Source organism: Balaenoptera ricei, chromosome 14, assembly GCF_028023285.1.
Source record: "Balaenoptera ricei isolate mBalRic1 chromosome 14, mBalRic1.hap2, whole genome shotgun sequence".
Lineage (NCBI taxonomy): Eukaryota > Metazoa > Chordata > Mammalia > Artiodactyla > Balaenopteridae > Balaenoptera > Balaenoptera ricei.
Window position 1 is genome coordinate 40,943,582 of NC_082652.1, and position 14,840 is coordinate 40,958,421.

A 14,840-nucleotide genomic window follows, 5' to 3' on the forward strand; every position below is an offset into this window, starting at 1 on the left:
GTGTATTTGCCTTTTTCAGTCTCTTATGAGTGACCAGAAATGCTTAATTTTAATTGTTTTGATATTGGGTAATGTAGGTCTCCAGCTTTGTTGATCTTCTTTAAATTTGATTTGGCCATTCTAAGTATTTTGCTTTTCCATGTAGATTTTAGAATCAACCTGTCAACACAGACACACACACACACACACACACGGATTTTGCTTGAGACAGCTTTGTTGGTCTTCTTTAAATTTGATTTGGCCTTTCTAAGTATTTTGCTTTTCCATGTAGATTTTAGAATCAACCTTTCGAAACGCGCACGCACACACACACACACACACACACACACACACACACACACACACCGGGATTTTGCTTGAGATTGCATTGGAGCTACAGTTCAGTTTAAGAGAAGATAATATCTCAGCAGTAATGAGTCTTCCAATCCATAAGAATTGTATATCTCGTTATTTAGGCTACTGGTTCACAACCAGGGTTGATTTTGCCCCAGTAGGATGTTTGGCAGTGTCTAGAGACATTTTGGTTGTCACACCTTGCGGGGTGGGGGGACGGAGGCAGTGGCTTGTGCTCCTGTCATCGTGTAGGTAGAGGACAGAGATACATCCTACAGTGCACAGTGCAACCCGCCCCCGCACCCAACAAAATTATCTGGCCCCAAATGTTAAGGATGCCACTGTTGCAAAATGCTGATTTAGAGTTTTCATTTTCCTTAGCAATGTCTTGAGTTTTCAGTGAAGCAGTGTTGCACATTTTTGGTAGAGTTATCCTTAGCTATTAATATTTTCATGCTATTGTGAATGATAATTTTCTAAGTTTCATTTTCTAATTGTTGCTAGTGTATGTGTATATATGTGTTTATGTATATGTGTGTGGATACATGCAGGATATTTGTTGTTTTATGTCTCTTATGTCCCAGTTGTTTTATATTTTACAAGCTCCCTTTCAGTCTCTTTTTTCACCCTTACATTTTTTTTATTGTTGTTGAAGAAACTAGCATCTTTGTCCTGTAGAATGTCCCACAGCTTGGATTTTGCTGATGGTATCAGTTTAATATTGTCCCCTGTCTTTATGATCACTGTCTGTATCCATTAATTGATTAGGAGCAGCTACAAAACGAGAGACTCTGATTCTATCATTTGCTTTTCATTTATTAGCCCAGGACATTTTTGTAAAGAGGCCCACCCCACATCTGATTGGTTACTCTGAGTTTATAGAGAAAAGGTGTGGTAAATGCTATTCTTTCCCCTTTTTAACAGTTTTCAAAATAATGAATTGGTTCTCTAGGATCCTCCATAGGCAACCAGTGAGTTGTTGAGTTGTTTTTTAACTAAAAATTATCATTATGAATTTATGGTTTTAAATTACTTGATATTTCAAACCATTGCTATTTTTACCTCATTGGTGATCAAATTGTTAACATCTTTGGCTTGAACCTCTTCAAGAGCCTAATGTAGTTTTTAAACTTCCTTGCTTTCTGTTATAACACAATATTCAAGGCTGTTGAACATTTCTTGCCCCTGAGCTTGAGTCAGCCATCTCTTTGTGGATCTTTTACTTAATGTATTTAGAGAGGGTGCCGGACCATGCTGTATACTACGGGGTGGTCATTGTTTCTAGGCTTTGAATTAACTTTATCCTTTTTCCTGTGCACAAAATCCTTGGTTTCAAAAAACACCAACGTACTTACGCATTGTTTTATCACAAACTACATACCCAACAGCTGTAGAATAATGGTACCAACTTGACTGGTAAAAATATGATTACTGAAAACAAAAGCTTTTTTTGCAATCTTTTGGGGTCTGTTTTTCAGGGTATTTCATAATAGGGATGTGCTGTCAGATTACTGTATTTTAAAGTCGTTTGGAATACTTCTACTCTGTGTGGTTATTTTACCAATTGGGTTTGCATTTAGGTACATTTAATTCACTTTACATTTGAATTTTTAGGGATTGCATTATTAAAATTTGATATTATGACATATACAATATTTACATGGTTCCAAAGTCAAATCTACAAAACAAGAGGTATATACAAAGAAGGTTCGTTTCTATCCTTGTTTCTTCTTCCCTATCCCTCCCTCACTTTGTAAGTATCCGTTAAAAAACATGTTTATGGGTTAACTTACCATTATTTTTTTTTCAATATTGCACGTATGTATATGGATTTAGATCCTCCCTTCTTTTAAATAAGTGAGGTTTTCACGAGGTGGTCTATTTCACTTGCCCCCCACCTCCTTTATGTAACTTCTGGTATTTAGAAAGGTTTGTCTTTTGGTTTTAATGCTTTACCTTTATACTCAACCTTTACCTGATACCTCGCTCCCCGCCTCCACCCTTGTGCTGGTCATTGGTTCCCAGTGTGAGCCTCTTCCTTCTCCGCCCCCCCGCATCGGTGTTGAAGTAATGATCCCCCCAGCATCAGTGTTGAAGTAATGATCCTTGTACTCTTTGGAAACCTTCCCAAATCTCCAAATTGAATACGTTTTATGTGGAAACACATGTGTGGGCCGCAATTGATTTAGAGGAGATAAGTTAATGTAGGATCACCTGGGTCATGTTGAGTTAAAAAAATAAAATAAAATCAGGTGAAGGAAACAAGTGAACCTTGTTAGATGAAGCTCTTACAGCACCAGGTAACGTTGCAGCACGAGGAGTCCTGCTTCTCCGTCAGTTCATTATCGAGTGGCTAACGCACCCAGGTGCCCTGGGGTTTATGGAGACAGTACCTCAAGGAGGGAAAAATGTTTCTCTGGGGCCGATTTGTCACTTAAATGAGAAGATAGTATGTGAAGTACTAAGGGCTAGGCTAGGGCACCATGAATCATTAATAGCCTGGGCTCTCAGAAACCTAATTTTAGTCCAGAACAAGAAGCAAATGTAGCAGCACTAGGCCCTCGATTCAGCGTCTTTTCATTTCTCAAATGGCTAATGGCTAAGCGGGCGAAGACGAGGAAGCTGGGCTGCTCAGCTCTTGATTGAAACGTTCCTGAAAGGCAGAGCTCTTTCATTCCTTCACTGATTCATGCTTGGTTGGATGCCTGCTGTGTGTAAGGCATAATGGTGAGGGAGAAGAGGCAGAAGAGAGCATTCTAGAGGGGACCCTCATACACAAACCAGGTTATAACGTAGCGGGTGGAAGCCTGTAATGGCACGTCCAGTCCGGGGAGAGCCCCGGAGTGGAGAGCTGACGTCTGATCAGGTGCAGAGTTGGGAGGATGGAGCCTGGGCCGCGTGCTTGGGGAGGTGCTGCTGGAGCTGGTTCATGGGTGTGAGCGCTGGTGCGGGATTCTTCACCCGTCACGACACCTTCCTAATTCTTGGAGGTTTAATACCCTATGCAGTGGGGGTAAACAAGCTCTTCTTCACTGTAGAATTTGAGTAGGTACCAAGCAGATGGAAAAAAATTGTAGCAGAGGGTTAACATTCCAAATCATTTGAGTTCCTGATCCCCGCCCCTGCCCCCAACATAACCCCCACCATCCAAGAGGAAAACGGATGTGCATCCCACTTGACCCTGCAGTGCTACCTCTAGTAGTTTATCCCAAGAATACATTTGGACTCCCTGCAGATTACACGTACAAAGATGTTCCTCTGAGCGTGCGGTATATGTGTGTACGTACGTATGCATATATCCATCTAAATGTGCACACTCTTCTTCCCATGCACACCTCCACCAAATACACACATGGTCACCTTGGACTTAAACTAAATCTCCAGTAGGGGATTGACTAAATACATTGTTCTTGGCTTTTTTTTTTTTTTTTATAATGACCATATATTATTTACATAATAACAAAAGCAGTACAATTATTTTTAAGAAGGCAGTTACAACTTGCTTTCTCCTTTAGCGCCATCCACAGAGATTTGGAATTTTGTACTGGTTGTGAATTTGAATGTTTATATTTTCATATTCTTTGAATTAGTATTAGTTTGACTTGGCTTCATATTTTTGGTTTATATATAAAATTGGATAATGACTGTGTATTACAGCAGGGTGATGACTGACTCTAGGGAGGTATTCTTAAAGTTCTTTGGATGGGATAAGTGAGTTTGCCAGGTCTGGCTAAGTGGTAAAACCCTTTGATCTACTCTGAAAATAATACTTAATTTATGTGTGGAAAGTTTTGAACATGTTTTGCATTTTAAAAATGAATATTAATATCATGATGTCACTTGTATGTGGAATCTAAAAAATGATACAAATGAACTTATTTGCAAAAGAGAAATAAACTCACAGACATAGAAAACAAATTTATGGCTACCAAATGGGGAAGGGGGGGAGGGATAAATCAGGAACTTGGGATTAACAGATACATACTACTACATATAAAATAGATAACAAGGACTTGTATAGCACAGGGAACTATATTCAGTATCTTGTAATAACCTATACTGGAAAAGAATCTGAAAAAGAATATACGTAGAAGTGAATCACTTTGCTGTACACCTGAAACATTGTAAATCAACTATACTTCAATTTTTAAAATTTATAAAAATTAAAAAAAAATGAATATTGGACTTCCCTGGCGGTCCAGTGGTTAAGACTCTGCGCTTCCACTGCCCGGGCTGTGGGTTCAATCCCTGGTCCGGGAACTAAGATCCCACATGCGGCACAGCCAAAAAAAATAAATACAATTTAAAAAAAATATTAATCATCTTCCTTTAGCCACGTGTTTTCAGATGTTGGATTGGTTTACTAAAGCAATGTCAATTATAATGTGACTTTCTTGTTCTCCTTGCTTTGAAGAATCAGGTGCGGGGGAGATTCTATGCTGGTGGACAGACCTGTGAACCTGTGAACTTCTTGCCTCTTTTACTTTTTTCTTAGGGTAATTTAATTGGCTTGAAGACCTTAACGACTTGTGTCCAATTATTGGGAATATATAGTGATCCTGATATATCAAATGTTTTTAAAATAAAATTTCACAATAAAAATAATTTTATTTTGTTTTCTTAACAGAAATCGTAGCCCATTAATGAGTTTTGGAGCCAGCTTTGTCAGTTTCTTGGTAAGTTGATGTGGGAAGAGGTTTTGGTGGGAGGGAAACAAATATGTAATGTATGTCTTTTAGTGGTTGTTACCTGCTGTACAGATACACTATTGTAGAAGATCTTTTACAGTTTAAGACTGGAATAAAATTTTTGCCTATTAACCAACACTTATGAGATACCCTTCCCTAATTTTAAAGATTAAATGCTTATATCTTCTAGAGCATTATATTTTTTCCAACCAAAATCCTTTTTAAAATAAAAATATAATTGAAAGACCTTTCCAAAAATTAAAACTGCATTAGAGTTGAAAAGAAAAAAAAAGTCAGACTTTGGATAATAAAGGTTTGCTTTAAAATTATTGAATAAATGTGGACTGGAAGACAAGTTAAATTAGCAGATTTAAAGTTTATCGGTTACTTTTGCATTTTTGAACATTAATATTTAGGAATTGAGAGAATAGGTTGCAGTTAGGTTTTAAAATAAATTGGGCAATGTAGAAAATTGGATGCTTTTAATTAGGTCCTTCCAAGAACCTGGTGTCCTGTCTCTGCCCTTGTAGCCCGTTCATCTCAGAAACCTCAGTTCTTCTGGGAGAAAGTAGCAGGTTTTCAGCAGAGAAGGGATCATTTTTTTTTTTTTTAACATCTTTATTGGAGTATAATTGCTTTACAGTGGTGTGTTAGTTTCTGCTTTATAACAAAGTGAATCAGCTGTACGTATACATATATCCCCTCCCTCTTGCATCTCCCTCCCACCCTCCCTATCCCACCCCTCTAGGTGGTCACAAAGCAAGGGATCATTTCTACCAGTCAAATGTGACCTGAAAAAATCTACCAGGATCAGGTGCTTGGAAACAAGCTGTCAGTGGAATTTTTCACTGGGGACAATAAAAAATGGGTTCCTTACAAGTGAGCCCATTGGAATTGCTGTCCCTGAAAAGATTGATAATTTTCAAAGTAGTACCTACTAGCTGATGTTTCATTAGCGTTTTGTGCTGTCCTTGATGAACCCAGGGATCCATGCGTGGGTAGAAAGTGCTTTCAGTGAGGCTGTGTTCTAAAAACTGAATTAAGTGGACCAGTCAGAAATTGTATAATTTTTTTTGTTACTGTGTTTAATAACAAAAAAATGTAGAACAGTAATTGCAAGGACATTTGTTACCATACATTTTTTCATGCTGGTGTAATAGAGGTATGTTCTTATTTCATATTGAGATTATAGGTTTTTTTTTTTAATGAATAGGGTATGCTGTAACATTCTGATTCTTTTACTGGCAATAAATCATTTAGATGGTTTTTCCCCCTAGTTTGGAGTTGTGTTGTAATAAATTGGCCTAAATTTTCAGACACTTACTGATTCATTCTTTCCTTATTTCTTTCTTGGAAGAATGCCATGATGACATTTGAGGAAGAAAAAATGCAGTTGGCATGTGATGACTTAAAAACCACAGAAAAGCTGTGTGAAAGTGAAGAGATTGGAGTAATTGAAACAATCAAGAATAAAATTAAGAAGAATGTAAGTACTATGTCTTTAAGTTACGAACTATGTGCTGCTTACTTAGAACATTGTTTATTTACTTGGTTTTTGGTGTTTAGAACATGGCTAAAGCACTAAATGTTTCTTACAGCTTTTGATTATGTAAAGCATGTTTCTTAAAGCAATAGAACCCCCTTTAATCTTTAGAGCTTTTCAGTGCATAGTCTTTTGGTATCTTAAAATTATCTTCTTCCACAGTGGACCATGCTGCAAGGGCTTTTGTAGGCTTTCATATATGTATTTCAGATATGTTGCATTGGCATAATTCAGGAATTTAGCTGTTACCTCCTTTTAAAGCCCAGGGCTCCCCAGCCTTTGGTTATAAATAAAGTCACAGTGATATCATAATCCACTTTTCCTGATTTTTCTTTCACCTTTCAGTGCAAAAGTTCTAGACTTTGAGAGGCATCCTCCTACCTCTGATGTTTCTGGAGCACCCAGGGGAGTCACATGGGTCACTTGTTTAGTTGACAAACCAGTCTGTCGGTTACAGTCAGCAGAAGCCACCTGTCATTTCTGCTCCTATATGTCACTCCAGGTGGCTTCACCTCTGCTCTTGCTTATGGTGTTCGCCATAAGGAAGCCACTGATGGGCCCAGATTCCTGTCTCCTGACACTCCAGAAGGAGAGAACACCACAGTTCTCCTTGATTTCTCGTTTCTCCAAACTGTACATCCGTCAGTGACCAAGTCCTGTTGACTCTTTGTTAAATACGTCCTGAATTCATCTACTTTCCCTGCCAATGCCCTAGGCCAGCCACTATCTCCACTTGCCTAAGACAAACCCTCACTGGCGTTTCTGCCTCCAGTCTCACTGTTCTGTAATTCTTCTCCAAAATACAGTCACTAAGATGTATTATACATCGCTGATGTATAATATAAATATAAATTTCATATTATATATTATAAATATAATATAAATATAAATCAGCAAATTATACATCGCTGATTTCATTTTCAGTGTCCCCGTCCCCTACCACTGCCATTGCACTAAAATCCAAACTCCTTAATGTGGCTGACTTGTCATTGACTTCTCCTCTGCCTGGAACATTCATCTGCCTCTTGACCTGGTTCATATCCATTCTTTAGTTCTTCCTAGATGTCATTTTCTCCAGAGACTCTTGTCTGAGCCCCCAAGCCTATTAGTGTGTCTCCTACAGGTTCCCATAGTTCCTTGTACTTCATCCTTCAGAGCATTTTCTGCATTACGTGGTCGTCAGCGTTCCCTCATTAGACTGTAAGCTAATTTACATGTCTGTGCTCAGTATCTAGTACCAGGCCCAGCACATACGTTAATAATCAACATTTGTAATGGGTCCTTGCTTAAAAAGCATTTTCACCTACAGTATCTCATTAGCCCTTCCAACAGCCTTGCAGAGTAGATGTTATTACAAGCAGAGAAAACAGAAGCATCAATAGATTGACATTTGCTTAAGCAAACAGGGTAATGGGTGCTGGAACTAGATCAGGAACAAGAGTGACCATGGTGAATTCTGCTAATCTAGAAAAAAGAGAAGCCAGCCATTTTGTCATGTATATTATGTATACTTTTGTCATATTTGGAAAAATCATATCATTTCTTATATCACTGTGAAAGCATATGAAAACTAACCTATTTTGTTCAAGTTTAAGAATGCACTGTTTTATTTCAGAGCAAATTTTCTTCATTTAGCATTCTTTACGATGAAAACCAAAATCTTATTAAAAAGTAGGGTTTTTTGGTTTTACTTTTTCATATTTTATAGAGGTAGTCACCTTTAGAGATTATGACTTAAATTTCAAGTTCAATTTGTGATTCATTCAAAGATAATTTTTAATTCCAGGGTGTTTTCTCCTTAACTAACATGTAATCAGTTTCCAACCCTCACATCTCGGTTGCGTGCACCAAAGGAATGAACCCTAATACTATCGGTCCTTCCTGAAGGCAGATGGCTGCAAAGTGGCATTTCAGGTTGTTTACCTGGGGCAATGTTTTGTACCTTCAGTGATTTTTTATTTTGGATAAGTAAGAACTTATGTTGTTTTCAGAAAGGTAAAACTCTGAAGTTGTGTGTGGGCTTTCATGTTTCCCATGAACTCAGTTTCTGTCATTTAGAGTATTTGTCTTTGAGTTACAAGCCTCTTCATCAATGTATTGTTAACAAAATAAAGCTGGACTTAATGGGGGAGGATAGAACTACCAGGCTCAGAGTGTAAATTTGGTCTTGGATTTCAGCAACTGCTGTTTCACACTCCCTGCATGAAATTATTTTGCACAATAAAGTAATAGTTGTTTGGAAGGAATATTGTTCTTGGGTGTGATTTATCGGTGTGTACTTTCTTCCCACCAAACAGGTTGATGTCCGAAAATCCACCCCTTCTATGGTTGATCGGCTTCAGAGGCAGATAATCATAGCTGACTGTCAAGTTTACTTGGCTGTGCTCTCATTTGTAAAGCAAGAATTGTCAGGTATGCTGAAGCATTGTTTTTAATGGCTTTTGCTATTCAGTGGACACAATTGGTAATACCTTTTATTAATTAATTAATTTATTTATTTATTTACTAAGAACACCTTGTATTTCAGTCTTTGAAAACATGTGGCATCTCTTTGGGGCGTGATCCTGATTTATTACTTGAGAAATTGAAACCACATGTGCTTAATGTGGGTTTAGTAGAGACGTTTTAATTCCAAAATCTGTTTTGTCCTCTTGTATCCAGATAGTCTGTCATACTTAGAGATATTACCAGTGCCTTAGACAGATTGATAGATTGATGGTATTTTTTTTTTCTTCTTTGTGGGAATCAAGTTGTGATAATAACCCTTTAAAGTGAAATATAACCAGTTTAAGTTACTCAGAAAATTGTTATTGAAGGCCTGAGTGCGTACTAGAGACTTCCTAACATACTTGAATGACCTACATTTTAACAACCCTTAATGAGGAATATAAACTGATTTCTTACTTAGTTTGCCCAAGACAAATGTTTTCCAGGATTTTGTAGCTTTAATATCTTGAGTGGCATAGACTGGAATTGAGGTTCTCAGAGCTTGCTGTAAGATTAACTTTGACACTAATTCTTCCTTTAATGTGGTTTTATGTCTCTGATGCTGATGGCAGAAACCTGCCTCTTTGGTAGATAGGATTTACTTGAAAGAGTGAAAATTCAAAAAGGAAATTGACTAAAATTCACAATGAGAAAAGCATTTTCTTCCAAACCTGAGATGAAAAAGGGTATGTTGCCGCTAAGTGATAACATACACTCTTCTTTCTGGATTACCGGCAGCCAATTTTCCTGTCCCTTTTCTTTCTTTCTTGTCTCTCTCTGTCTCCATCTCATACTTGAGGCTGCTTTGTTTCTTCTCTTTGGCTCAAGTCAGAAGTAGAATTAACTTTTATTGTGACCTCCAAAATGTGGGCTTCCTAGTAATTATCTTCTTTTAAAATGTGTTTTATGGTTGTACTATGGCCTTTTCCTTTTGATCCAATTTTTTTTTTCTCTTTAAGTCTCATCTCAGGACTCTCCCAATAACTATCTTACTTATATGGTTGAGGGCTCAAAGCTCATGTGAATTTTCTATAACACAGTGATGTAAAATCCCCCATTTGGAGTGGCACGCTCACGTACATGTAAAAGAGCAACGGGAGGAGCTGGACCTCTTTGGTCAAGACGGGAGCTCTGGTGTTTTCTGTGATCTTGGACTACTTTTTCCTGAGGCTCAAGGACTTTTCTAAGGACCTCATTTTAGCCATTAAGAAAATATCTGTTGAGAGAAAAGGATAAATCAAATGTAGTAAAATGGGGAATCAGGGTAAAGGATGTCGGGGAAACTTTATATTAATCTGTCCTTCACATGTTCATTCATGGGTCCATTCAACAAATAATGATAGAGCACATACAGTGCTAAGCACTGTGTTCCATGAGCAAACCCAGGCCATGGTCCCTGCCCTCATGAAATTAAGAATCATCAGTTAGTACTATTTATTTTTAAAATTACTCTGATTGTAAAATTACTAAATAATTGCTTTAGAAAATTTGGAAAATATAAAATAGTGAAAAAGCAAGTCATTTCTAATCTCACTACTTGGAGAAAATCACTCTTTATTGCAAATGTTCTGTTTTTATCTTTATCTTTCTTTAAAAAATTGAATCTGTGGTGTTCTGTATCCTACTTTTCCCTTTTAGATTATAATTCACATATTTTTCCTATAGCTCAGAGTTTCAAAATATAATTTTAAAAGCATTAGTTTATCATGTGAAGGTGCCATAATTTATTTAACCAGTTTCTCTTGGACATTCCCATGTTCTTTGCTTTGTTTTTTGTTGTTGTTTTAGTGAAGCTGAACTTAATTTTATATTTTACCCATAAACTGTGTTTCCTTCACAAATTACCTTCGTGACCTTTTCCTATTCTCCTAAAAAGTTGATATTAATCAGCTATTTAATCCTGTTTATCATAGCTTTTTTTGTGTTTTGTTTTCTTTATTAATTTTTATTGGAGTATAGTTGCTTTACGTATCATAGATTTTTAACAGCACTCTTGGTTCTTCCTGATGCCGTATAATTTATTGAATGTAATATGGATAGTGAAAGGAAATTAACAGACATGAGAACGTCAGGTTCTAATAAACACATGTAGTGGTCATTTGCTTTATGAATAGCTCAGTATTTGTCTCAAACAAACAGACATAACTAAAAATGTGCTTCATTTGCCTTTCAGAAACCGTCTAGGTTATAAAACTATGAAAAATTTACTCTTTGTTGGGATCCGTTTCTTAAACTTTGTTGATGGATAATTGTTTTGGAACAGCCCCTCCTTGGAGATGTTTGTTGTAGGTGGTTCTCCCCCACCCCTTGATCAGGTGGCCCAGAAGTGGGTGTGGGTACACACTCACCTGAGCTCCAGGTAGGAGTGAGTCTGTGTGAATTTGTTAGTGCTTCTGACTTTCAAAAGAGCTCCTGTACTTTGTCTTACTTGAATTTCTTTATAGTGAATTACCCCATCCTCTCTCTCTATTTTCCTATACTACTTTTTTAAAGATTTATTTATTACTTATTTATTTTATTTATTTATTTTTGGCTGCGTTGGGTCTTAGTTGCAGCACACGGGATCTTTTTGGTTGAGGCATGCGGGATCTTTCACTGTGGCGCTTGGGCTCTTCGTTGTGATGTGTGGGCTTCTCTCTAGTTGCGGCGTGCGGATTTTTTGTTCCTCTTCTCTTCTCTAGTTGTGGTGCACCGGCTCCAGGGTGGGTGGGCTCAGTAGATGTGGTGCGCGGGCTCTCGTTGAGGTGCGCGAGCTCAGTAGTTGGGGCATGAGGGCTTAGTTGCCCCGCGGCATGTGAGATCTTAGTTCCCGGACCAGGGATTGAACCCGTGTCCCCTGCATTGGAAGGCGGGTTCTTTACCACTGGACCACCAGGGAAGTCCCTTCTATACTACTTTTTAATTTACTCTGTTATCCAAAGGACTTTGTTGTTGTTGTTGTTGTTTTTTGCAGTGAGCGCATGTGAATTACTTTCGTAACAAAAAGTATTTATTTTTAAACCGACTTGATGGCTTTTGCCACCTTGTTTGTGTTTCCTGTATTTCCTTTGGGCTTGAAGATCGGCCCCACGTCTTACTATTCTTGGCATAACATACGCATAGTAAATTTTCCTCAAATGAGATTGTTTTCCTTGCTTCACAGGTGAGGACGTTGAGGCTGGATGATTTGTTTGAGGTTGAACAGTTTACACAGTGATGACAGAACCAGGACCTGAGCTGTGGGCTTCTTATTTCATAGCTGAATTCCTAGCATTCACAGTTTTCCCTTCACCTTCATTTGGTCACATGAACCACCAGCCTCCCAATGGCCCAGAAACCCGAGGTTCTCAGAGCCTTGTCCCTCAGCCCCCGTGCGCATGTGCGCCTTCCGTCCTATGGAATGAGCCCCAGGGAGAGTAGAACAACCTGCTTTTGGCCCGGATGCTTCTCCAGGCCCGGATGCTTATCCAGGCCCGGATGCTTCTCCAGGCCACATTCTCTACGATGCCCCTGGAGCGCTCTTTCTAAACCTTGTTACACCTGTGCTTGAGACACTTAGCTGTTCTGCAGCATCGCCTACAAGGAATAGTGCAGATTCCTTCCTCGGGTGGCATGGAAGAAACTGCCCCCTACCTCGCCGCCACCGCCTCTGGCTCGGCAGGGCTGATTGCAGGTCTCTGAGGCCCTGCCACCTCGGGCCTTGGTGTGCGCTGCCCTCTCAGTTTGGAACCCCTTTTGTCTTTCTCTTGTGCCTCCCCAGGTGCAGCCTGGGTCTACTCCCTTCATGTTCTCCTTCCTCACTGACTTCATCATACGGCCTCTGTTACTCTGCTTGGACCCTGTCCATAGACAGAGCAGTCGTCACACAACTGTACACATCTGTATTTACATGTCTGCCCACAGTAACAGATGGGAAACTTCTTGAGGGCAGGGACTGTGTCTACCTGCTATCTATCTTTTTTTTTCCTCCACATTTGTTGAGCACTTACTATGTGTCAGATTCTGGAAGGTGGTAGATGCTAATGGTCTAGAGATGAATGAGATGTAGCTCTTTCCCTGAGGGTACTGACAGTTTAGTGGGGGAGAAAGAGGACTAAATTCTCATTCAGGGTGATACTTTCACCACTAGACATTAGACATGTAAGTTAGTCGGAGAGGTTGCACAAGGAATGAGCAATTCCTAAACTCTGCTGGGAAGGTCAAGGATCCCTGATCCTGAACCTGAGCAGGGTTGTAGAGAATGGAAGTCCGTTGTCTTCTCTGTGTCCCTGGCACCCGATATGCTGCCTTTTCCTAACACATGGTGGGTATATAAATGTGAATTAAAGAGAGGGATGGAGGAAGGGTGACGTCATTCAGGAATGAGATGCATGATACTGAGCCCTAGGAAGCCCCAAGAATAGTTGGGATTGGAGAAGTGAGTCGTTCAGAAGTCTGTTGACTGGGGGTAAAGGTAATAATGAGGAGGTGGGCTGACTAGTGAAAACTAAATCATCTTTTCTTTTTTCTTCCGAAGTCTGTTATGTGGGTCACAAGGAAGGCAAAGCTGAACTTCCCTTCCATTATAGGACTAACCAGCCTCATCCAGGACAAGCAAACAGACAATGCTATGGTAGGGCCTCTCACCAGACATAATCCCTGCTAAAAAAAAAAAAAAAAAAATTTACAAAATTTATTCCAGGATCCATTTAGTTGTATCTTGATATTTTCATTTTGCAGACAACTCTTGCCCTTTCTAGGGGAGGACTCCCACCCCCGTTATGGGGACAGGGTTTCCCAGCTCTCCTGCATCTCTGGCTGGTTGAGGCTGCCCCTGACAGGGGAGGGTGGACGGTCTGTGGTTTTCTGCTCTCTGTGCAGTCCTCCAGGGACGCAGTCACAGTGGTTGAATGTTTTATGTCTGACATTTTAGAGGAGCCTATGAAAGCCTGTGCAGATTGAGGGGCCCTGTGTTCACCTGTTCTCTCTGCTTGTTGGGCAGAGGCTGCTCCTGGCCGCCTTGCTGGGCATCAGCTGACTGAGCGTCCCTCCCACTGGGGCCGCGGTGCTGTGGGCCCGGAGCGCAGCTTCTCCACCCGGTCCTCACGCAGCCTCGGCTCCTCCCGTCGGAGTCTGGCTGTGCTCAGATGTTTCGGTCACCGCACTGGGAACCTGGAGTAGGGCGAGTCCTGGGACCTGTTTCAGTGCAGAGCTGAACTTAAAAAGTGGTGAAAACAAAATCTGCTTCTCTCTAGGTCCTAACTTTGCATACATCTCAGTTTCTAATCTTCGATTAGTCAAAACTTTGAGTTCTATTTACCCAGCTCAAGTTCAGGGCCGTAAAGCTTGTTACTGTAGACTTGAACATGTGCTTTTAAAATAAATGTTAACATCTAAGCTCTTATCTTAGGCAAGAAATTAAGGATGTTGAATTAATTTCATTTTTATTCTGTAAAAATGGGTTTTTACCATGTTGGTTTTCTTTTCCTTTTGTTGATTGAGTTCGAAACAGTCGGCATGAATGGATTTTTATGTTTGCTTCCATTGCTGCCATTCTTTTCTGTAACTCTTCACCTGAGATCTGGATTACTGCAGCTTGTTTCCCTAACACTAGGCCCTTTAACCCCAGTCTTAGGGAGCCCCTGCTTCTCCCGAGCAGGCGTCCTTCCCTTAGCTGGATAACCACTGGGTGCATCATCCCTGCACCCATCCTTGGCCCAGCTTGTCCCCTGATTCACTCTGCCTCTGAACAGCTTTCCATCTGTCCCTTCATACTTACACTCCTGTTGCTCTCCCCTGGAATGCTGCATTTCCCTAAGTGCTTCCTCAAT

At 39.7% G+C, this 14,840-nt stretch overlaps 1 protein-coding gene across 1 annotated transcript in view; it reads left to right on the plus strand.

Annotated features, from left to right (window-relative positions):
- TTC39C (tetratricopeptide repeat domain 39C) overlaps positions 1-14,840 on the plus strand; it is a 104,589-nt gene that overhangs the window by 43,407 nt on the left and 46,342 nt on the right. Inside the window, exons 2-4 of the mRNA XM_059893995.1 lie at positions 4,961-5,009; positions 6,379-6,507; positions 8,862-8,976. Of these exons, the coding sequence (XP_059749978.1) occupies positions 4,961-5,009; positions 6,379-6,507; positions 8,862-8,976 (293 nt within the window). The remainder of the gene's footprint in view (positions 1-4,960; positions 5,010-6,378; positions 6,508-8,861; positions 8,977-14,840) is intronic.